The sequence below is a fragment of the Convolutriloba macropyga genome, chromosome 3 (genome assembly GCF_964194025.1).
Source record: "Convolutriloba macropyga chromosome 3, txConMacr16.3, whole genome shotgun sequence".
NCBI classification, from domain to species: domain Eukaryota; kingdom Metazoa; phylum Xenacoelomorpha; order Acoela; family Convolutidae; genus Convolutriloba; species Convolutriloba macropyga.
This window is the reverse complement of record NC_134470.1, coordinates 58,461,005-58,487,098: the sequence shown is the minus strand read 5'-3', so window position 1 is coordinate 58,487,098 and position 26,094 is coordinate 58,461,005. Positions and strand designations below refer to the sequence as shown.

The window sequence follows — 26,094 nt, the reverse complement described above, 5'->3', positions numbered from 1 at the left end:
TCTGCGATTTAAATTGGTTCAAAATTAGTACAAAGCGTTCACTGTCTCTTTTTTTAGGAAAGTTCAGTGTTTCTTCTTTTTGATATGATTGTTTGTTTGGTCGTAGTTGAAGTGACAATCTGGAAAAAAACTGTTTCTTATTGCTGATAACTTTTCGTTAAAGGCAAGAGAACGTCAGCTTCGTTATGTTTTTTTAACAATTCTCGAGCAACGGTCATACACATAGTCTTTTTCGGATTTTAAACTAAAAGAATTTTCGTTTTAAGAGGATCAAAACAGAAAATAATAATTCCTGCTGCACACGAAAGTGACTTGACGTGTCATTAATGAGTGAATTTCAAGTTGACAACAGTAAAAGGGCTGAGCTCAAACATCATCAATATTTTTGAAAACAAATACTTTTGAAACCATTAGCTACCAACTGAAGAAGGTAAGTTGAGTTATACCAATTGAAGAAATTGAGACCTCTCCTTGTTGAGAATATGTTATACGACTACAAGAATAACAATAAATACTGGCAGAAAATGAAAGATCAAACAGAATTTAAGAGGAAAGTTTTAATACTTTTAAAAGCGTCAGATATTCATCTTTGAATCTACTAAAACTTTCATAGTTTTATATGGCCAACTTGTTTGAGCATATTAAGAAGTGAATTCTCTCTGATATTTGCACATGAATAGATGGGTTATTGGGACAGTTTATGTGTTTCGCAGTACCGGGCGTCCTCTCAGAAATTTTTGATGATTGCGTCGATTTTGGAAACTTCGTTTGAGAAGTGTTAGCTCTGGTTTGCAATTCGCATTTTTTGGAGCTCCGGGCATTTTCGAATTGGCAAAAACAACGGCGTCTATTTTCTGCAATTTAAATTGGTTCAAAATTAGTACAAAGCGTTCACTGTCTCTTTTTTAGGAATGTTCTGTGTTTCTTCTTTTTGATATAATTGTTTGTTTTTTCGTAGTTGAAGTGACAATCTGGAAGAAAAACTGTTTCTTATTGCTGATAACTTTTCATTAAAGGCAAGAGAACGTCAGCTTCGTTATGTTTTTTTAACAATTCTTGAACAACGGTCATACAAATAGTCATAAACTTCTCAAACTTCATCAATATTTTTAAAAACAAATACTTTTGAAACCATTAGCTACCAACTGAAGAAGGTAAGTTGAGTTATACAATTTGAAGAATTTGAGACCTCTCCTTGTTGAGAATATGTCATACGACTACAAGAATAACATTAAATACTGGCAGAAAATGAAAAATCAAACAGAATCTAAGAGGAAAGTTTTAATACTTTTAAAAGCGTCAGATATTCACCTTTGAATCTACTAAAACTTTCTTAGTTTTATATGGCCAACTTGTTTTAGCGTATTAAGAAGTGAATTCTCGCTGATATTTGCGCATGAATAGATGGATTATTGGGACAGTTTATGTGCTTCGCATTACTGGGCGTGCCCTCAGAAATTTTTGATTGCGTCGATTTTGGAAAGTTCGTTTGAGAAGTGTTAGCTCTGGTTTTGCAATCATTTTTTGGAGCTCCGTGCATTTTCGAATTCGCAAAAACAACGGCGTCTTTTTTCTGCAAATGAAATTGGTTCAAAAATAGTACAAAGCGTTGCTTGTCTCTTTTTTTAGGAATGTTCTGTGTTTCTTCTTTCTGATAGCAATGATTGTTTGTATGGTCGTAGTTGAACCGACAATCTGGAAGAAAAACTGTTTCTAACTGCTGATAACTTTTCATTGAAAGAAAAAGAACGGCTGCTTCGTTATGTTTTTTAACAATTCGTGAGCAACGGTCATACACATAGTCATTTCGGATTTTAAACTAAAAGAATTTTCGTTTTAAGAGGATCAAAACAGAAAATAATAATTCCTGCTGCACACGAATGTGACTTGACGTGTCAATAATGAGTGAATATCAAGTTGACTACAGTAAAAGGGCTGAGCTCAAACATCATCAATATTTTTGAAAACAAATACTTTTGAAACCATTAGCTACCAACTGAAGAAGGTAAGTTGAGTTATACCAATTGAAGAAATTGAGACCTCTCCTTGTTGAGAATATGTTATACGACTACAAAAATGACATTAAAATACTGGCAGAAAATGAAAAATCAAACAGAATTTAAGAGGAAAATTTTCATACTTTTAAAAGCGTCAGATATTCACTTTTGAATCTACTAGAACTTTCATAGTTTTATATGGCCAACATGTTTGAGCATATTAAGAAGTGAATTCTCTCTGATATTTGCACATGAATAGATGGGTTATTGGGACAGTTTATGTGCTTCGCAGTACCGGGCGTCCTCCCAGAAATTTTTGATGATTGCGTCGATTTTGGAAACTTCGTTTGAGAAGTGTTAGCTCTGGTTTGCAATTGGCATTTTTTGGAGCTACGGGCATTTTCGAATTGGCAAAAACAGCGGCGTCTATTTTCTGCAATTTAAATTGGTTCAAAATTAGTACAAAGCGTTCACGGTCTCTTTTTTTAGGAATGTTCTGTGTTTCTTCTTTTTGATATGATTGTTTGTTTGGTCGTAGTTGAAGTGACAATCTGGAAGAAAAATTGTTTCTTATTGCTGATAACTTTTCATTAAAGGCAAGAGAACGTCAGCTTCGTTATGATTGTTTAACAATTCTTGAGCAACGGTCATACACATAGTCATTTTCGGATTTTAAACTAAAAGAATTTTCGTTTTAGGAGGATCAAAACAGAAAATAATAATTCCAGCTGCACACGAAAGTGACTTGAGGTGTCAATAATGAGTGAATATCAAGTTGACAACAGTAAAAGGGCTGAGCTCAAACATCATCAATATTTTTGAAAACATACTTTTGAAACCATTAGCTACCAACTGAAGAAGGTAAGTTGAGTTATGCCATTTAAAGAAATTGAGACCTCTCCTTGTTGAGAATATGTCATACGACTACAAGAATAACATCAAATACTGGCAGAAAATGAAAAATCAAACAGAATCTCAGAGGAAAGTTTTAATACTTTTAAAAGCGTCAGATATTCACCTTTGAATCTACTAAAACCTTCTTAGTTTTATATGGCCAACTTGTTTGAGCATATTAAGAAGTGAATTCTCGCTGATATTTGCGCATGAATAGATGGATTATTGGGACAGTTTATGGTCTTCGCATTACCGGGCGTGCTCTCAGAAATTTTTGATTGCGTCAATTTTGGAAACTTCGTTTGAGAAGTGTTAGCTCTGGTTTTGCAATCATTTTTTGGAGCTCCGTGCATTTTCGAATTGGCAAAAACAACGGCGTCTTTTTTTCTGCAATTGAAATTGGTTCAAAAATACTGCAAAGCGTTCCTTGTCTCTTTTTTTAGGAATGTTCTGTGTTTCTTCTTTTTGATATGATTGTTTGTTTTTTCGTAGTTGAAGTGACAATCTGGAAGAAAAACTGTTTCTTATTGCTGATAACTTTTCATTAAAGGCAAGAGAACGTCAGCTTCGTTATGTTTTTTTAACAATTCTTGAGCAACGGTCATACAAATAGTCATAAACTTCTCAAACTTCATCAATATTTTTGAAAACAAATACTTTTGAAACCATTAGCTACCAACTGAAGAAGGTAAGTTGAGTTATACAATTTGAAGAATTTGAGACCTCTCCTTGTTGAGAATATGTCATACGACTACAAGAATAACATTAAATACTGGCAGAAAATGAAAAATCAAACAGAATCTAAGAGGAAAGTTTTAATACTTTTAAAAGCGTCAGATATTCACCTTTGAATCTACTAAAACTTTCTTAGTTTTATATGGCCAACTTGTTTGAGCATTTTAAGAAGTGAATTCTCGCAGATATTTGCGCATGAATAGATGGGTTATTGGGACAGTTTATGTACTTCGCAGTACCGGGCGTCCTCTCCGAAATTTTTGATGATTGCATCGATTTTGGAAACTTCGTTTGAGAAGTGTTAGCTCTGGTTTTGCAATCATTTTTGGAGCTCCGTGCATTTTCGAATCGGCAAAAACAACGGCGTCTTTTTTCTGCAAATGAAATTGGTTCAAAAATAGTACAAAGCGTTCCTTGTCTCTTTTTTAGGACTATTCTGTGTTTCTTCTTTTTGATAGCAATGATTGTTTGTTTGGTCGTAGTTGAAGCGACACTCTGGAAGAAAAACTGTTTCTAACTGCTGATAACTTTTCACTGAAGGAAAAAGAACATCTGCTTCGTTATCTTTTTTTAACAATTCGTGAACAACGGTCATACACATAGTCATTTCGGATTTTAAACTAAAAGAATTTTCGTTTTAAGAGGATCAAAACCGAAAAAATTATCTCCTGCTGCACACGAAAGTGACTTGACGTGTCATTAATGAGTGAATTTCAAGTTGACAACAGTAAAAGGGCTGAGCTCAAACTTCATCAATATTTTTGAAAACAAATACTTTTGAAACCATTAGCTACCAACTGAAGAAGGTAAGTTGAGTTATACCATTTGAAGAAATTGAGAGCTCTCCTTGTTGAGAATATGTCATACGACTACAAGAATAACATTAAATACTAACAGAAAATGAAAAATCAAACAGAATATAAGAGGAAAGTTTTAATACTTTTAAAAGCGTCAGATATTCACCTTTGAATCTACTAAAATTTTCATAGTTTTATATGGCCAACTTGTTTGAGCATTTTAAGAAGTGAATTCTCGCAGATATTTGCGCATGAATAGATGGGTTATTGGGACAGTTTATGTACTTCGCAGTACCGGGCGTCCTCTCCGAAATTTTTGATGATTGCATCGATTTTGGAAACTTCGTTTGAGAAGTGTTAGCTCTGGTTTTGCAATCATTTTTGGAGCTCCGTGCATTTTCGAATCGGCAAAAACAACGGCGTCTTTTTTCTGCAAATGAAATTGGTTCAAAAATAGTACAAAGCGTTCCTTGTCTCTTTTTTAGGACTATTCTGTGTTTCTTCTTTTTGATAGCAATGATTGTTTGTTTGGTCGTAGTTGAAGCGACACTCTGGAAGAAAAACTGTTTCTAACTGCTGATAACTTTTCACTGAAGGAAAAAGAACATCTGCTTCGTTATCTTTTTTTAACAATTCGTGAACAACGGTCATACACATAGTCATTTCGGATTTTAAACTAAAAGAATTTTCGTTTTAAGAGGATCAAAACCGAAAAAATTATCTCCTGCTGCACACGAAAGTGACTTGACGTGTCATTAATGAGTGAATTTCAAGTTGACAACAGTAAAAGGGCTGAGCTCAAACTTCATCAATATTTTTGAAAACAAATACTTTTGAAACCATTAGCTACCAACTGAAGAAGGTAAGTTGAGTTATACCATTTGAAGAAATTGAGAGCTCTCCTTGTTGAGAATATGTCATACGACTACAAGAATAACATTAAATACTAACAGAAAATGAAAAATCAAACAGAATATAAGAGGAAAGTTTTAATACTTTTAAAAGCGTCAGATATTCACCTTTGAATCTACTAAAATTTTCATAGTTTTATATGGCCAACTTGTTTGAGCATTTTAAGAAGTGAATTCTCGCAGATATTTGCGCATGAATAGATGGGTTATTGGGACAGTTTATGTACTTCGCAGTACCGGGCGTCCTCTCCGGAATTTTTGATGATTGCATCGATTTTGGAAACTTCGTTTGAGAAGTGTTAGCTCTGGTTTTGCAATCATTTTTGGAGCTCCGTGCATTTTCGAATCGGCAAAAACAACGGCGTCTTTTTTCTGCAAATGAAATTGGTTCAAAAATAGTACAAAGCGTTCCTTGTCTCTTTTTTAGGACTATTCTGTGTTTCTTCTTTTTGATAGCAATGATTGTTTGTTTGGTCGTAGTTGAAGCGACACTCGGGAAGAAAAACTGTTTCTAACTGCTGATAAGTTTTCACTGAAGGAAAAAGAACGTCAGCTTTGTTATGTTATGTTTTTTTAACAATTCTTGAGCAACGGTCATACACGTAGTAATTTCGGATTTTAAACTAAAAGAATTTTCGTTTTAAGAGGATCAAAACAGAAAATAATAATTCTTGCTGCACACGAAAATGACTTGACGTGTCACTAGTGAGTGAATTTCAAGTTGACAACAGTAAAAGGGCTGAGCTCAAACATCATCAATATTTTTGAAAACAAATACTTTTGAAACCATTAGCTACCAACTGAAGAAATTGAGACCTCTCCTTGTTGAGAATATGTCATACGACTACAAAAATAACATTAAATACTGGCAGAAAATGAAAACTCAAACAGAATTTAAGAGGAAAGTTTTAATACTTTTAAAAGCGACAGATATTCACCTTTGAATCTACTAAAACTTTCATAGTTTTATATGGCCAACTTGTCTGAGCATATTAAGAAGTGAATTCTCGCTGATATTTGCGCATGAATAGATGGGTTATTGGGACAGTTTATGTGCTTCGCAGTACCGGGCGTCCTCTCAGAAATTTTTGATGATTGCGTCGATTTTGAAAACTTCGTTTGAGAAGTGTTAGCTCTGGTTTTGCAATCATTTTTGGAGCTCCGTGCATTTTCGAATCGGCTAAAACAACGGCGTCTTTTTTCTGCAAATGAAATTGGTTCAAAAATAGTACAAAGCGTTCCTTGTCTCTTTTTTAGGACTATTCTGTGTTTCTTCTTTTTGATAGCAATGATTGTTTGTTTGGTCGTAGTTGAAGCGACACTCTGGAAGAAAAACTGTTTCTAACTGCTAATAAATTTTCACTGAAGGAAAAAGAACGTCAGCTTTGTTATGTTATGTTTTTTTAACAATTCTTGAGCAACGGTCATACACGTAGTAATTTCGGATTTTAAACTAAAAGAATTTTCGTTTTAAGAGGATCAAAGCAGAAAATAATAATTCTTGCTGCACACGAAAATGACTTGACGTGTCATTAGTGAGTGAATTTCAAGTTGACAACAGTAAAAGGGCTGAGCTCAAACATCATCAATATTTTTGAAAACAAATACTTTTGAAACCATTAGCTACCAACTGAAGAAATTGAGACCTCTCCTTGTTGAGAATATGTCATACGACTACAAAAATAACATTAAATACTGGCAGAAAATGAAAAATCAAACAGAATTTAAGAGGAAAGTTTTAATACCTTTGAAAGCGACAGATATTCACCTTTGAATCTACTAAAACTTTCATAGTTTTATATGGCCAACTTGTCTGAGCATATTAAGAAGTGAAATCTCGCTGATATTTGCGCATGAATAGATGGGTTATTGGGACAGTTTATGTGCTTCGCAGTACCGGGCGTCCTCTCAGAAATTTTTGATGATTGCGTCGATTTTGAAAACTTCGTTTGAGAAGTGTTAGCTCTGGTTTTGCAATCATTTTTGGAGCTCCGTGCATTTTCGAATCGGCAAAAACAACGGCGTCTTTTTTCTGCAAATGAAATTGGTTCAAAAATAGTACAAAGCGTTCCTTGTCTCTTTTTTAGGACTATTCTGTGTTTCTTCTTTTTGATAGCAATGATTGTTTGTTTGGTCGTAGTTGAAGCGACACTCTGGAAGAAAAACTGTTTCTAACTGCTAATAAATTTTCACTGAAGGAAAAAGAACGTCAGCTTTGTTATGTTATGTTTTTTTAACAATTCTTGAGCAACGGTCATACACGTAGTAATTTCGGATTTTAAACTAAAAGAATTTTCGTTTTAAGAGGATCAAAACAGAAAATAATAATTCTTGCTGCACACGAAAATGACTTGACGTGTCATTAGTGAGTGAATTTCAAGTTGACAACAGTAAAAGGGCTGAGCTCAAACATCATCAATATTTTTGAAAACAAATACTTTTGAAACCATTAGCTACCAACTGAAGAAATTGAGACCTCTCCTTGTTGAGAATATGTCATACGACTACAAAAATAACATTAAATACTGGCAGAAAATGTAAAATCAAACAGAATTTAAGAGGAAAGTTTTAATACTTTTAAAAGCGACAGATATTCACCTTTGAATCTACTAAAACTTTCATAGTTTTATATGGCCAACTTGTCTGAGCATATTAAGAAGTGAATTCTCGCTGATATTTGCGCATGAATAGATGGGTTATTGGGACAGTTTATGTGCTTCGCAGTACCGGGCGTCCTCTCAGAAATTTTTGATGATTGCGTCGATTTTGAAAACTTCGTTTGAGAAGTGTTAGCTCTGGTTTTGCAATCATTTTTGGAGCTCCGTGCATTTTCGAATCGGCAAAAACAATAAGCAATTAGAATCGGCATTTTTCTGCAAATGAAATTGGTTCAAAAATAGTACAAAGCGTTCCTTGTCTCTTTTTTTTTGGAATGTTCTGTGTTTCTTCTTTTTGATAGCAATGATTGTTTGTTTGGTCGTATTTGAAGCGACAATGTAAAAGAAAAACTGTTTCTAACTGCTGATAACTTTTCACTGAAGGAAAAAGAACGTCAGCTTCGTTATGTTTTTTTAACAATTCTTGAGCAACGGTCATACACGTAGTCATTTTCGGAAGTTTCAAAAGCAGTCTTGCACTTTTTTGTTTTATCATGGCAAAATAATTCACAAAAATTGATGGACAAAACTTTTTTTGGCAAAATGCACACATTGCGTCGTTATTACCATTAAATGAAGGATCTTTAGGGAATTTTTGTTTCCGTTCGAAATAATGTAACAAAAGATCTGTGAAACAAGTTGGTCGAAGATGTGAACCTTTGCTAAAAATGAAGTATTGAGATTGTCCAGGTGCTAAAATCCTTAATTTGTTTAAACTGCGAAGTTACAATTTAACAACAGGGTGCGGTCGGTTATGTGCATTCTCACAATGTTGAGACCAGGCACATTTTATTTGTCTACCAATTAAGAAAGTGATAGGAAACTCAAAAATTCCCTTTGTGTTCGAAAACAAGTCAAGCAATTTAATGATTAAATAATGCCGCATTATAGAAAATGAATCAAATAAAACAAACTAAACAATTAAATTGTACTTTACAAAGCAGATGGGACTTATCCTTAATAAGGTTAGAACGTACCATCAAGAGTCATCAGAACCATCAACTGACAGCTTAGTATTTGATATTTTAACATATTTTTCCTTAGGAAGCCAAGGTGACCTGTCGTTAGTGCGACTCCTAGAAGTACTAAGTAACAAATAAAGCCAAGAGTCAGAAAGTACAAATACTTTACGAAAACGATGTGAAGCCGTTAAAATCACTAGCTATTCATTGAAAAGATTTTGACTTGAGCTTCATTTAAACATCACTAGGGCCTGTTACTTTTTTTTAAAAAATGCTACTAGAAAAGACTGGGATCACCACAGTGAACTAAACTTACTTCATGAAAACCCATTTTAGTCTCATAAATGGATTAAAACAGACAATTTTAATGCCTGCACGCGAAAGTGACGTGACATGTCATTAATGAGAGTGAGTTCAAGTTGAAAACAGAAAAAGGGGCTGAGCTCAAATTTCCATCGACAATTTTGACAACAAATGTAATGAAATCCTTAGCTACGAACTGGAGAAGGTAAGTTTAAATATACCAATTGAAATTATTGAGACTTTTCCTTGTTCAGAATATGTCATACGACTAGAAAAATAACATCAAATACTGGCAGAAATTGAAAAATCAAATGAAGTTTAAGAAGAAACTGTCCATAAATTTAAAAGCGTAAGGTAGTCACCGCAGTGTATTCTAAAACGCTCACACATTTTCATTTGTGCTTCCTTTCAAAGCTGAAGAGACTTTTCATTGATGTCATAAGTCAACAAAATACTAGAAACCACCATAAAAAAGGCCATTTTTCGAAATCATAATCTTTTGCGAAAACGTCTAGTATGGATGCCATAACGCCGCTGTAACTGACAACTGACCGAAATATTAAAACATTTTACTGAGACAAAAAAACAAATTTTTTTATTTTACTCTTTTTTGTAAAACTTTCAGGATTAAGATATTTTCGTCATCTTTGGAAAAACTGCTGAGAATGAGATCTATTGAAAACCATTTACAAGAAGATTGAAAATATCAAAACTTTTGTATAAGCTTTGGCTATGTTTGCTTTATTGTGACAAACTTATTTTTGAGCATAATTAGAAGTCAATTGTCCCTGATATTTACGCATGAACAGATGGGTTATGTGGTTGGACAGTTTATGTGCTTCACAGTACCGGGCATTCTTTCAGAAATTTTTGATGATTGCGTCGATTTTGTAAACTTCGTTTGAGAAGTGTTAGCTCTGGTTTTGCAATCATTTTTGGAGCTCCGTGCATTTTCGAATCTGCAAAAACAACGGCGTCTTTTTTCTGCAAATGAAATTGGTTCAAAAATAGTACAAAGCGTTCACGGTCTCTTTTTTTAAGAATGTTCTGTGTTTTTTCTGATAACAATGATTCGTTGTTTGGTTGTAGTTGACGCGACCATCTGGAAGAAGAACCTCTTCTAATTGATGAAAACTTTTCGTTGAAGGAAAAAGCACGTCAGCTTCTTTTTTTTTCAACAATTCTTAAGCAACGGTCATACAAAAAATCAATATGTGATAACGTCTAGTATGGATGCCATAAAACCATTAGTTAAGACCGCTAAACCAGTTTTTTCTATCACTACAAAAAAGACGGGACTTGTCACTCAAAAAATAAGCTTCAAGTTGCCAGAGAAATATTGAAAATGTTCTGTTTTTTGGTCAATGATATATCAGGTATTTTTTAAAAACGGATATATCTAAAGTAATCAGAACCCGGAGTTTTCAACTGAAACCATTATACTAACTGCAACACTGATTACGGAGACAAAGCCTCGAGAGCAAAAATGGAGACAAAACTGAAGAACTGAATAAAAGTTTGCTTATATGCTTTGCGAGCTGAAGCTATGAAATGGATATTTGCATTTCGCCACTGAATTAAGAATGGGTGCCATTTCGAGTCACCTTCTGAAAAAGTTTCTAGTACCCAATCACGCTTTTTTCTCAGAAATTAAATTATAGATCAAGCTTTTGCTGTGGTTTCGCGAATTTGAAAAATTAAAACATTACAAACTAACGTCAGGAGTATTGCTCTCAAACGAACAGCGAGCGGATGGCGGTGTCAGTAGCTAGCCACTGTTTAGGCTAGCTTTAGCATAATTGAAGGGGCGTGAGGTGAGATGAGTGCAGCAGGGGGACGGTGGGAGTGGGTCTTTGGCTGCACAGGGCCTTTACGGCTTGAACGATGTGCAGGGTGTGGATGTGCAGGGTGCAAGCTTGAACGATGGCAGGGTGAAGAACAGCCCTTCAAAACATAAGTATAAGTCTCCAAAACAGTTTCTGTGAATTAGATACTTGGAGACTAGTGAGCTGAAATGCCCTAAGAGAACTTAATGCCCGCAGGGTGCTACCTATTTATCCAGTTTTTGAGGACGAAAAATTAAATGGTCCAGACAAATCGGTCAAACGAAAAATGAAAAATTGCATAAAAGTGACCAATGGGACTCCTAGAATTTCGTTTGAGAGCAATTAGTAATTAAATCATTTCTAATTGCATAGCAAACATTTAGTATCCCTTGCCAAATAAATAATTTTATTATTCTACAGCTAGAGCATGAGGTCTCTGAAACGTAAACATTTTTAGAGTAGGAGACTTCCGGTGTGAGCGGATATTTCGAATTCGCATGTAACAACGAAGCGTAGCCGGCAGGATACGCGCTTGATCCACATTGGGGTTGAAACAGAAAAAAATGAGATAAATTGACCAAACTTTTGCGTATTTTTTAGTGTCAAAAAATGTTCTCAGTCGGCGTGCAGTTTTGGTGGGATTCCAAAACTATACTTAATTCAAATTTCATTCACTTAATCCAGGTTTCATCAGTTTATCCCGTCTCTTGATTTTTTCTCTTTTGACCTTGACTGTGTTCCTTATCTTGTAGTTTATTGAGTGAATGGATTTAATAGTCAGAATACATTATCAGATCGAAAAAAAAGAAAATCAATGTCGAAATGCCGCCTGTGAACAAAAAGCCACTAGCGTGAAATGGAATATTGTTTTAAACAAAAAACTAGACCTAGAATTAACTATGAATGGTTTGATAAATAGCTTTAGAAAAAAACCCGATCCAAAAAAAATCGAGAAAACAGTAAAAATCAAAGTGAAACTGCCGCATATAAACAAAAAATTTTTTTGTTCAGACACCGTTTTCTCAATCTGCTTTAAAATTAGATCAAAAATTTTTACGTCGCAAAACCACTCGCTTTGTCGCTCCCTTTCTTGTTTCGTCGTGACCAAAATCACTACTCCAATTTTACTTCAAAAATCATTAAAATGTGTGAACAAATCTAAACCAAAAACAGCGCCCCAATACAATTCATTTTTAGAATTGTAAAAAAAGGAGAGCGCCTAAATAGTAGCGTTTTGAGTTGCTGACGGCGGCTATCAGCAAAAACATAACCGACTAACGTCGGGTGAATTGCTCTCAGTGGAACGGCGAGCGGTTGGCTTTGTCAGTAGCTAGCTACGGTTTAGTAAGGCTAGCATTAGCTTAACTAGGGGCGTGATGTGTGAGCTGTGGGGGTGGGCAATGGTGGGAGGGCGGTTTTTTATGCACGGCGCCCTTATGACGTGAACGATGGCAGGCGTGGGACGGGGGGTCTGCAGTGAGGGGGTGGACTGATGTGGGGGTATTGTTGTTGGGGGGAGGGGGTTGGTGAGGGGTCAATTTCTAAGAACCGCCCTTCACATCATAACTGCCCTTCACAGTTTTTGTGAATCCCATACTTGGAGACTAGTTAGCTGAAAGGCTCTAAGAGAACTTCAACGCCCGCTGGGTGCTACCTGTTTAACCCAGTTTTCGAGGACGAAAAGTGAGTCAGACGAATAATCGGTCAAGCGATAAATCGCATCAAAAAACCAACGGGTAATTGCCAAAAACTTCGTTTGAGAGCAATTAATTAACTTAAAGTACTCCTGTTATTAAGTCGAGTTAATAACAGGAGTAGTATAAGCTAATTGTGTTTGTTGTTACATAAGAATTCAAAATATCCCCTCACAGCTTTCAGCTTTAATTTCAATTTTTTGCTCGAGAGATTTCTCGTAATACATTGAGCTATTCAGTTGAACTTGAACTTAATACTATTCTCGAGAATCCTGTATCCTGAAAGGTTTTTATGAATAATTAATTACAGAAATCTACAGAAAACCAACAAAATGTTCTTTCAAAATCTGATCTAAATTACGAGATATTGGCTCAAAATAATAGCTCATGATAGCTCAAATCACAATATTGGTGATAAATTCAACTGAGTGATGAATTTGATATGCTTATTCAAATAAACGGTAGAACACAAAACTGTAGAGCACTGAAAATGTCATGAAGAATGATACAGATACAATCAGTGCAATTCCACCTGGCTTGGATGCTTTGGCTTTCCCTTTGAGATCCTGCGTCTCCCTTTTTCCTCTCGGCAGCAAAGGGAGGAGGAAAAAGATTCCCATGTTGACAAGGTATATGATAGCGTAGTTTGCAGCCACTATGTTTTTGTCTCTTTTTGTGTCATTGATGTACTTCTCGTGTTCACTGACGTGGAAAAAATAGACGACAAAATTGCCCAGTAACACTCCGAGAGTCATGCTGGCGTTTGTGGTTGTCGTCATCAGAGCGTACGAGATACCTGAAAACGAAATATCTCTTGCGTTATACCTCAAATATACCTAAAACAGCCATTGAAACCAGGATTTTGTCCTCTCAGAAGCTTTGGTCAATTGCTCACTGGTAGACTAATACAGCTCTAAGAGAGCTGCTCAGCGACTTAATGTCCTCCGGACTTAACTGTTTATTCCGCTTTTGAGGACGAAAATCCAAAATCATCAGACGAAAAATAGATCAAGCAAAAATCGTATTAAAAAGACTCCAGGACTAATATGATTGATACAAACTTCATTTAGAGCAATCAAACAATTTTCGTTCGTATCAATGATTATATAGTTATGTTACAAACACTTAATTTGTCAAAATTGGTCAGAATTGAATTCTTCTGAATTTATCCTGAATTACCGTGATTATCAACCTCCTCCTTACCTTCTGTGTCAGATTCAGACAACTCAATAAACAACACCAGACCACAAATGTAGTTCACACCAACGAAGAACTCCTGCGTTAACTCATCAGACAGATAGAAGTACTGGTTACGAATGACGTCATAAATCACAATATACGTTAAGGAGGCATTCATCACCACCATAATCACGGCGGTTGCTCCATAAATCTTCTTCCAACTGAAGTCTATCAGGTATTTTGCGAAGATGGCGGATCCCAGGGAGAAAGTCAACTGGCCCAGGACTCCCACCAGGACGTTTTTGGTCAGGTTGTCCACTCCCACCCAGTGTAGTTGGATCATGGAATCGGCTGGAGACGAGACTGCCATCAGAATTGCAGTTCCCATTTGGAATACCAGCACCTACAGGAACAAAGTCAACAAGTTACTCGTAAATGAGAAAAAAAACATAAACCGACTAACGTCGGAAAAATTGCTCTCGAATGACAGGCGCCGCAATTTAATTCATAGGCTGTAGCCTAGATATATTTTTCAACGGAGGTGTTTTACCACTCGGCTATCAGGGCCTTGTTTTCGACTCTCTAACAATCGGTTTTGTTTGAACAACAAACTTTATTGCGGATTGAGAGCAATTGAAATCACTCAAAAATCAAGAAGATGTGCGTGAAAAAGTCACTTGAGAAGCCAAAGATTATTCTAGAAGAAAAACTCAAAACTGCCAAGCAAAAAATTTGCACAAAGACACGTTTACAATAATTGCTTCTCATTTGAGAGCAAATGAAAATTGAAAGTTTCTCTATTGACGAAAAATCGAAATTTTGAAAAATCGAAAAACCCTGAATACGTTTTTACGTGACTATAGCGACAAAATGTGGTCGCAATGTATGTTAAGTGAACTATCGCCAAGTAATTTAATTTTCTTCTTAATTTAATATTTATTTAATTCATTATGCAATGATTTAATGATCTACCAACATAATTTTCTGATATTAATTATTTTTATCAACTCTTTATTTTTTATTTTAAATTTAAGTTTTTTAAAAATTCATTTATTAGCTGAATCAAACAGAATTTTAAGTTTGTGTGACTATCTTATAGGCTAAATTAGGTAAATAGCGTCCCCGAAGCCAACAAAGAATGAACACTGACTTGTTGTACAGCTGTGTTTTGAAGCAGAACCCACATTTTCCCCACTACATGTTCAACACTCTTGGCTTCAGACACTTTGTCCTCTGTGGTCATGAAGAGACAAGCTGGGATGGCGAGACATGACGTCACAGTTAGCATGATGAATATGTCTGAGATATCTATGCCTCTGCACCATGGCCCACTGTACTCGTACCAGTTCAGACCAAAACCCTTCATAATAGCTCCACAAGCCATACCTACGTGCAATTAACATCAACGTTTACGTTTTAATTCGAGATCGTTTAGCTCGGCAACCATTTTCGGAGCTGAGCAATAATTTGAGAAAATGTTAAGAAAGAAATATTCAATTTTATTCAAATGTATTCTTTGCTGCATAGCATAATCCAGGTCCACGTTTTCCATCACTTTTTAACTTAAAGGATTAAATTAAGAAAGTTTGAAAATGACAAGTAATTTAAAAATCACATTTATTCAAGACCAAATTAAATCAAATCAGAAGCTAAACGGCTAGTGTTCCGAAAGAACATATCAAGTGGGACAGAAAACCCAGAGAAGCTGTTCGTGCTACTACATTTGTCTTGATATTTGCCTAGCTGCCGCGCCCTGTTGTTAATAAAACTGAGATCAATGGTGTCAAGCGCTGACTGAAATTATTATTTCCTCGGAGGTTGGAATTCGTTCACCGGTCAAAAGTTAACTTGTTTTAAGGTCTTACAAATGGTCCAAGATAATTTCATCTCAGGGTTTAGCAGATAGGAGGACGAAATTTACTCATCCATTTCTCTCAAATCAGAGTTGGTTTCATGGTTAGCGCAAATTTTCCTTTGTTCCTTATGATTTGACATAACCCACTTATGACTCAAACTTGTGGGCGCATGATTCGAGTTTGCGCGATTTATTATGACGTATCGGGACTATGTTTATCATACCGTCGTTCGATTCGAGAATGCGCCCCTATAATTCGAAATAGCTCGACAAAAGTAAGGTCCAGACTGTATAATTAACGTCTGCGAGGGTACCTCCCCCAGACATTTATTGTCGAATCGTATTTGTACCACCTCGCCGCGGGATCCCTATTTGATGAGACTAACCGATAGATCTGGTGACGTATATCATGGTCTGAGCTCTGCCTCTTCTCTTGAGAGATTCCTTCCTGGCATACTGGACCATGAGACCATCCATGGCCACATCAGTCAACACCAGGAACACATTGAACAGTGCCAACATCATCATGAATTTCAACGACTCCCTCTGGTACTCTACACATTCAAAGCAGCATATCCATACATTTTAATTGTTCCGACCCTCTTGAGGGGGAGGAACTATATACTCAAATGGGTTTTTTTTGTTCCGTGAATTTTCGCCGCTCGATATATTCATCGTAGAGAGTTGAGACTGGTATCATTAGAAAGCTCGTCCAGCGTAGAATATGGAATTAAAAAGATTTTTTAATCTTCGTTTTCTAGAGGGAGTTATCGAGGTTTAAGATTCTGAGAAAAGAAGAGTGAATTCACGTTGTTTTTATTCTCCGGAATTTTTGCCTAAATTTTCGTTAATTTTGCTAAAATTTGTTATAATTTTTAAGAATAGTGTCGTTGATTTTATTTTTGAAGACGAACAAGCATTGTTGATTGTTTTGAATTAATTTTTTTGGTCAAAAAATCTGGATAAACTTTTCAAAATTTAGCCTTTTTCATCAAAAACAGCACGAAAAAAGCTATTTTAGTCCACTTTGATTAAATTTGCCGACAGTACACACCCAAACAACACTCATACAATCTTTGTAGACTCAGAGGGGGGCTATTTCTACTTCAGAGTCCGCTGAGAGTGCACTGTATTTAAAAAATTTTGCCGTTTTTTGCTAACTTTGTTCGTTGATTATCAAAACTGCAGAATTTATTTAATTTATTTTGAGTTTTCAACTAACAAATTATCTATATCTATAACATTCGAAAAATCAATTGTACTTAACGGACAATAAGTATTATCAGGGCTAGTTTTGGGCCATTCTTGGACTGTTACAATCCAAAAAATATCGGGTCGTAATCAGCCGGTCTTTTTTTTTAAAAAAAAGGACTTTTTTTTAATAATAAAGAACATGACATATCAAATCAAAGCTCAGGAGTGATAGGTCCAACCAATTCGCTTGTTAAGCAGCTCCAAGCTAATGCATTTAGTTTTTTTTAATTGAAAGTTTATGGTCGTTTCTTTTTTTAAACGTTATATATCGAAAGCTTGCTTAACCATAGAAAGCTTATCTAAATACGAAGCAAACATGGTTCTGGAAAATTTGGTTTTATTTTAAGTAAACGCATCAAGAAAAAGCTGCCAAAACGAAACAACGGGCTTCATTAGAACTCAATATATATAATTCTCCCTTACACCAGCGGTTATGCATTTGTTGTTCCGACCCACTTGAGGGGGGAGGAACTATATACTCAAATGGGTTTTTTTGTTCCGTGAATTTTCGCCGCTCGATATATTCATCGTAGAGAGTTGAGACTGGTATCATTAGAAAGCTCGTCCAGCGTAGAATATGGAATTAAAAAGATTTTTCAAATTTTCGTTTTCTACAGGGAGTTATTTGGGTTTAAACTTCTGAGAAAAGAAGGGTGAATTCACGTTGTTTTTATTCACATTTTCCGGAATTTTTGCCTAAATTTTCGTCAATTTTGCTAAAATTTGTTACAATTTTTAAGAATAGTGTCGTTGATTTTATTTTTGAAGACGAACAAGCATTGTTGATTGTTTTGATTTAATTTTTTGGTCAAAAAATCTGGATAAACATTTCAAAATTTAGCCTTTTTCATCAAAAACAGCACGAAATAAGCTACTTTAGCCCACTTTGATTAAATTTGCCGACAGTACACCCCCAAACAACACCCATACAATCTTTGTAGACTCAGAGGGGAGCTTTTTCTACTTCAGAGTCCGCTGAGAGTGCACTGTAGTTAAAACAGTGCCGTTTTTTGCTAACTTTACTCGTTGATTATCAAAAATGCAGAATTTATTTTGAGTTTTCAACTAACAAATTACATATATATCTACAACATTCGAAAAATCAATTGTTCCTAATGGACAATAAGTATTAGCAGGGCTAGTTTTGGGCCATTCTTGGACTGTTACAATCCAAAAAAAATCGGTTTGTAATCTGTCGGTCTTTTTTTTTTTAAAAAAAAAGACTTTTTTTTAATAATAAAGAACAGAACATATCAAATCAAAGCTCAGGAGTGATAGGTCCAACCACTTCGCTTGCTAAGCAGCTCCAAGCTAATGCATTTAGTTTTTCAATTGAAAGTTTATGGTCGTTTCGATTTTTAAAAATAATTGACCTTTGAATAAATAATGGCTTAATTAAACCTTCCTCTTTTTTTTTTCTTAATTTGTTCAATTTCCAGCTCAGTATCAGCAAAGAAAGACTGCTTCTTCTTTCTACTGATTTAGCATTTTTTCTCGGTTGCAGTTTTAAGCCTGAAGTTATTGTTTTCTGGCTTTGATACTACAAGATTTCAGATTTTTTTTTTGTTTTGATATTTGCCAGTTTTTCACGTTTTCTAATTATGTCACATTATCACATTATTGAAAGTTCTCATGTCACCTTATTAGCATTCAGAATAAGGCACAATTGAACATAATAAAATCCTGAAAGATATACATCATCGTTTTAGCGGCCTCGACGCCTCTTTCTTGAAGAAATCAATTGAATTCTTTAATTTTGTCTCTAACTGTCATTTCCACTTTGTCGTTTCGATCGTATCAAATTTCCTGTATGGTGATAGCTTTCATTGGCTTTTCATGGAAGAATAGAAGAACCGATACTCTGAAATTAGTAGATAGCTGATGGCTTCCATGACTTTGAAAACAATCGTTTTCCAAAATTAAAAAAAAAAATTTTAACTTCGCAATTTTGTTCTTTTTATGTTTCTTTTTGTTACCTAATCTCGTTAGTTAATTACAGGTCAAATATGACATTATGGTTGTCAAGGGGTTAAAAGGGATTGGTGTCCCAAAATCTTTTTTTTAAAGAATTTTTTATGACCTTACTGGCTTCGACACCGGTTTTTCACAAAAAAAAAGTAAATTAATTTGATTTTTGTCATATTTGACGTTCTTTTTGTAGATGCAAAAAATATTCTGGATAATTACAGGTCTCGAGGGCTTCTTTTTTATGAATAAACGACCCTACCTAAATAGCTCTTTTTGTAATTAATGCCTTTCATGACATTGAATGTAATTTTGTTTCGAAAAAAAAAATTAAAAGTATTACATACTTTAGCACTTCGCTTCTTTGTCTACTTGTTACCTACTCTTACTAATGAATGGCCACGTACTACATTATAGCTGTTTGAAGAAGGCGCAATCAAATATACTTTGAGTACCAAAATTTGGCTTAACGGTTTTGACAGCGTTTTCTGGCAAGTTTCAATTGAAATTTTGTTTGTTCTTTGTTCTTTTTAGCCGCTTCAAAAAATGAATAAGGACAGGTCCTAATGCCCTTCTATAGAAGCAGGGGTAATCGTAAATTTGTGGTCCGTTTTCCGCAGGTTATCTGGTTTCATTTTTCCGTTTCCGTCCCTTTTTGTTTCCGTGTCACCTTGTTTCTTTCTATCTCCCGTTTATCTGTTGTATGATGTAGTATGTTGAATTTTGCTGTAGTAAAATTTCTTTCTGCTAGTATGCTGGTTTGTTGTTTAGTCTCGTTCCTTGCTAGGGTGTGACTTAAGTTCATTCTGGAGTTACGGCTGATTTGTTTCGTGACTTTCACCACACTTGTATGCTAGCAATTTGTTGTAGCTTTATTAATTTTTGTAGTATGCACTTTTGTTGTCTGGGTATGGTGGTTTGCTAGGGTGTGACTTAAGTTTGTTCTGGAGTTACGGGTAGTAAATTTCCTGACTTTTGCGACTTTTGGTTATACTACATCGTTGCCGTAAATTGTTTCCTGTTTGATGTTTTGATGCCGTTTATAAAGCCCCATAATGTTTTGTGCTAGTTTACCTGGCAGCGGCTCCTCTCCTTCTTTCTAGGGTGTGACTTAAGTTTATTGACTTGAGTTACGGCTAGCTTGTTTGGTTGAGTTTGTTGCTGTGGTCTGCTAACATTGATCTTCCCGCCTCCTCGCTTGTGGTTTATCGTCTCCCTCCCGTGCTATCCCGGCTTCCCGTCACGTCGCGCGCTACCCGCTCGACGTTCCCTTCTCCTCCGTACGGTTTTCCCGTTTCGTCGCGCGCCATCCGCCCGACGTTTCCGCCCCACCCATGCCGTTTTCCCGTTTCGTCGCGAGCCATCCGCCCGACGTTTCCGCCCCACCCGTGCCATTTTCCCGCTTCGTCGCGCGCTTTTCGCCCGACGCTCCCGTTTGTCCGTCCGGTTGCCCGTTGCGTCGTGCGTTACTCGTTCGGCGTCTCTTCCCGTCCGTCCCGTCTCCCGTTCTTCCACTTTTCCGGCTTCCTGTGCACCGTTCTTTTTTTCGCCGGGTACTATTGTACTCGACGAACATCTTTGCTCTTTGGCGGTTTGCTAGGCAAACCGTCACACTAGGGTTCGGTATAACCCATTTGTGTTGTGTTGTTGCATGTGTGTGTACATTATATTAGTACCAATTTAAACTTGTGGATCCCGTTTTTCTTAAGATCATGACAACTTTGCAGGACAAATTTAACAAACTTTATAGTGCGAGGACAAAATTAGAGGCTGAACTAAATAACATTTATGGTGAAATTAACAATGCTGTGGATAAGCAAGACAGGAAAGTTAAGAATGAACGTCTGATTGTGAATTGCAAAGATGCTTTTACTAGAGTAGTTGATAAAAATGAAGAGCTCTTTGATCTGGCACAAAAGACTGAAAATCCAGATGCTGCCTGTAAGAACCATGAAAAATGGTTAGAGACTGTAACAAAGAAAACTGATGATTTCATTGCTGCTGCTCGAGGGTATATCAATTCGGTCCATGACAAAGAGACAGCAGAGCTGTATACCTCTCACCATTCAAGATCAGGTTCACAAATGACTTCCTCAAAACGATCAAGTCACCGTCAACGAGACTTAGAACTATCAAGACTCAAAAGGGAGGAACTTGAAACAACATGAGGCAAAGCTTCGCATTGCTAGACAGCGTCTTGAAATTAAAAAAACAAACAAAATTGCGGGAATTGGAAATTGAGCAGCTTGAGGAGGATCATCGTAAGGAAGTAGCTGCTGCAGCCCTTGAAATTGAGTTGATGACAAAATCATCAGCAGACGGGTCTGGTACAGGCAAAATGAGTGGGCTCTTTACGGAAAGAAGTTCAGTCAAGAGCAAGAAACTTGTTCAAGATTGGGTTAATTCGTCACCGCCCGAGAACATGGCAGATGTTGCAAACGAACCGAGTTTGCACTTTTCTGGTTTCATCGCCCAATCTAACCAAGCAATTGTCCAACGACCTTCTTCAACTCTAACTTCCAAACTCACACTCCAATTTCAATACACATGGTCAAGTTGAGGCCAACATCAACCTCCCTCTCCATGAGCCGCAAGAACCAAGTAGTAGAACCAATGTAACCAATAATGCAAACAACATCATGCAAGAGCAGCAACAGCCTCAATATACGCCTCCATCACCCCCAGTAAACTTTGGTATCCAAATTCAACTAAACGCACCAAACACAGCCAGACAACTGTCTCAGGCAACAATGCACTTCGATGGTTTACAATTAGATCATCAATTCCCGCGCAGGTCGAGCATGCCGGGAAAGTTGAATTTAGTCCGCCCTCCGCGTTCACCACCTTTAAATACACTCGTTAATGCTCCGCTAGCACTTAATCCGCAACAAGCACACATAAATGTACCAGCCCCCCATCCCCCGTTCTAAACCCCGCACCACCGCATTTCCCGTTAATCCCACCAGCATTCCGCTTTCCTCCTTCGCCGCCACAAGCACTCACACTACACGGCACTAACCCCGTGGCGAATAATGTCAATCTGTTACCCCGTTCTCCGCCTGCACCAATCATTTCCTCCGCAAACGTTTTTGTACCTCAATTAATTCATCCACCACCCCGACAAAAGAGTTTTCAACCCAAAAATTTTGTCCCTATAACCCATGCACCTCCTGCTCCTCCGGATCCAAATGTCTGGCGTTTTCCGGCAGCAGTTCCATCTAATGCAGTACCACTTGTACGTACATCTGCAAACTTATACACCGCACAACCGGCCCCGTTAATCAACCCTCATATCACAACATCGCTCCACTCCTCTCATTTACAAGCAGCAGCAGGCGCTCAAAATTACGTAACATCAGACTTCATGCAAGCGAATCCACTTAGTTCTTCCACAGGTACCGCCCCCACCTTTGTCACTCCGATCAATCCGCCAACGTATGGAGCTACCGTTCCGAACCCGTTGTGTTGGGGTGGCCCGCCGCATCCCACACCTTCGGCTCCTTCTTTGGACTCTGCGGATTTGATAAAGCAGTTGGCGGAGGCAATTACTTGTAAGAAGAACGATACACTGCCCGAGTGGAAGTTGTCACAGTACAATGGTGATCCCCTGCAGTGGCACGAATGGTTCGGACAATTTAAAAGCGCCATAGACTCACAGTCCTTGACTGATGATGTCAAGTTAACAACTTAAAAACGCTTGTAACTGGAAAAGCTAAAACCGCCATCGCTGAGTTCGCATACTGTGGTAATGTATAAGGACGCACTTAAGACACTAGAACGTAAATTTGGCCAATCACAGGCAGTAGTCAGTGCACACTTAGACAAACGCAGCTCTTTTCCTCCACTTAAGATGCACAATAGTTATAACATCATAAACTATTCTGCAACAATTTCAAGTCTTGTTGTGGTCTTTAAATCACTTTCATATGACTCAGACCTCAAGAGCGCCTCACTTCTCAACACGGCTGTGAAAAAATTGCCTCCCAATCTGAAAGTCTTGGTCACTTTTCACAGTGAAGAAACATTGGGTAAAGCCAACACTCCTCGACCTCAACGATTGGTTGAAGGAGAAGGCCGAGGCAAATGATTTAATGAAACAAACTTCATCGAAGGCAAAAACTGAGGATAACACCAACTCAGTAGTGAAGACCAAAGTTGCCTCAAGAACTTTTGCTGCTAATACACAAACTAAGGGCACTCAGAGACCAGCCTCAACATCGGCAACGCCTGCAACCCCTCACTGCATTGTGTGTAAAGGTAACCATCGCATCTGGGAGTATTTAAAGAAAAGTCTCCCACTCAGCGAGCAAGGGTAGTGGCGGAAGCAAAACTGTGTTTCTCATGTTTGAGAGAAAAACATATGTTCAGGCAATTCCCAAATCCTAGGAAATGCAGAAAGGACGGTTGCAACAGCTCCCATAATACACTACTCCATGGAGCTGAGAGGGTTTATCCATAAAAATCCCCTTCAAACAACAACAACAGTAATTCTAATGCTGGCGCTAATCAAAGTAAACTTCCTTCTGTCCAATCATCGAGTAAGACCACCACTTTGTCATCTGTGAATAATGTGAAAGGCCTCCTTCAGGTGACTGAATTAGAGTTGAAGAGCTCTTCTGGTAAAGATACCACGGCTTTAGTTTTGTGCGATACCGCTTGCAGTAACTCTTGGGTGTCCAATGATTTTGCAAATAGACTTGGTTTGCACGGTACAGCACTGAAACTAACAGTCAAGGGTATAAATACCGAGGAGGTTGTAGACACTAAGTTAGTTGAACTAATTGTAACACCACGCGACAACCAAGCATTTGAACAAATTAAAGTCAGCCATTACGTAAAAGAAGATTTAAATGTAGGCGCCGATGTCATTAACATTAAAGCACTTCAGGAAACATACCCGCACCTAGCAGTTCTAGACCCAGTTACATATTGCTACGGAAACAACGAGATGATACTTGGACAGGATGTGTATCATGCCATCCGCCCGTTAGAGTACTTCGCTGCCGACGAGAAGTCCTCGCCCTTCGCTGTTCGCTTGCCCATAGGTTGGGTTCTAAGCGGCCCTCTATCGTCGTCTTCAGGTTTAGTCTCGACTTGTTTCAATGCTAATATGGAGCAAGATTTTGAACTCGCTAGTCAGGTAAAATTTTGGTACGACATGGAGTCGTACGGCATACTTAAGCAAGTAGACCCACGATCCTCCTCGGATGCATGTGCGCATGAAATTCTTGAAAACACCACCGTGCATAATGGAAAAAGGTACAATGTCGGAATGCTATTGGCTGAAGATAACATCGAACTGCCCAACAATTATTTCTCAGCGCTTGTTCAATTAAAACCGTTGGAAAAGCGGCTTGCGAAAGACCTGACTTTAAGGGAAAAGTACTCGAATACCATCAAAGAGGACTTAGGCAAAGGCTACGTAGTAAGGGTCAAAGATGCTCATAAGGTGGAAAGTCGCTCGGAAAGAGAGTGGTACCTACCACACCACCCGGTTGTTAACCCGAACAAGCCGGGCAAGGTCCGTAGGGTACTAAACGGAGCAGCTAAATTCCATGGCGCATCTCTTAATAAGTCATTACTCACCGGAACTGACTTACTGCAAAACCTAATCTATGTACTCCTACGGTTCAGACAACATCCATTTGCCGTATCCGCCGACATCGAGGGAATGTTCCTCCAGGTTGGAGTGTTACCATGTGATCAGCCATCATTGCGCTTTTTGTGGCGGGAGGACCCCACATCAAATGTTGTGGTACACCAGTATACGCGCCACATCTTTGGGGCAAAAGATTCGCCCACCTGTGCCAACTACGCACTTCAGCGCACGGCACGCGATAATGCTAAGGAGTACCCAGAAGCTGCGAAAGCCGTCCTTGAGAACTCCACATGGACGATTACTTGGACTCAGTGGAATCCCCCGAGAGGGCCCTCATTAGGTCGAAGGAATTGGTACATCTTCTCCATCTAGGTGGGTTCAAGCTTACTAAGTTTGTAAGCAATGTACCAGATCTGGCTGGCCGAATTGATGGGTCTGCTCAATCCACTGAACCGAAGGTCATCGTCTCATCAAAGGAGGAATCAATGCACGTGCTTGGGCTTAAGTGGGATCACAACAACGATACTCTGGTTGTGAGCAGGGGTACTAATAACACCATCACGAAAAGCTTAACACAGCGCTTGGTCCTAAGTCTTGTGTCAAAGGTCTACGACCCAATTGGTCTTGTTGCACCGTTCACTGTTGGTGCTCGGTTAATCTTGAAAGACATTTGGCGTGTCAATGGACAAAGTTGGGATGACGAGTTACCTAAAGACATAGTTGACAGATTCCTCGCCTGGGGTGTGTTGAGTTGCCGCGGTTAGCTGAGATCACTATACCGAGAAGTTACTTTTCAGGACCATCCCAACATCTTGAACTCCACATGTTTGGTGATAGCTCGCAAGACGTATTCAGTGCAGTAGGATTTCTTAGGGCTCAAGTAACTTGCACCTCCGGGGAGATTATAACAGAGCTGGCGTTTGTCTTGGGCAAGGCCCGTGTTGCACCTATGAAGGTAATGACAGTTCCTAAGTTGGAATTACAAGGCGCTCTCCTCGCTGCCCGTTTAAAAAGGGAAATCTGTCGAGCATTAACGGTTACTGTGTACAAAGTCTATGTGGACAGATAGTACAATCGTCTTGCAGTGGATAAACTCAACAAACAAACACCCCATCTTCATTGCAAATCGGGTTAGTGAAATCCTGGAGAACACCAACGTTGACCAATGGAACCACGTCGCCACTTGTGATAATCCGGCAGATGCTGGCACGCGTGGTATGTCCGCTGAAGTTTTGCAATCAAGTAGCTGGGTGAGGGGTCCTGACTTCTTGAGAACTAAGCAATTCCCTTTTGTACCAAATACTGACGTCGTTGATAACATCAAGCTCGGCGTTGTAACCAAGGAACAAGATGATGACTCCATCTCATCTTTAGCCGCATCTGTAATCAATTCCCCAAAGGAACAAAGCATTAATCTGATCACGTCTGATAAGTTCAGTTCTTATCAAAAATTACTTCGTATCACC

At 37.8% G+C, this 26,094-nt stretch overlaps 1 protein-coding gene across 2 annotated transcripts in view; it reads right to left on the bottom strand.

Moving 5' to 3' along the window:
• Window positions 1–13,063: 13,063 nt before the first annotated feature.
• The window catches only part of LOC142336315 (folate-biopterin transporter-like), a 100,657-nt gene continuing 87,626 nt past the window's right edge, over window positions 13,064–26,094 (bottom strand). For both annotated transcript variants that reach the window (XM_075385060.1, XM_075385059.1), the window contains exons 7-10: window positions 16,197–16,364; window positions 15,106–15,341; window positions 13,980–14,358; window positions 13,064–13,572 (exon numbers count right to left, since the gene is read on the bottom strand). In XM_075385060.1, coding sequence (XP_075241175.1) covers window positions 13,223–13,572; window positions 13,980–14,358; window positions 15,106–15,341; window positions 16,197–16,364 — 1,133 coding nt within the window. In that variant the 3' untranslated portion in view covers window positions 13,064–13,222. The remainder of the gene's footprint in view (window positions 13,573–13,979; window positions 14,359–15,105; window positions 15,342–16,196; window positions 16,365–26,094) is intronic.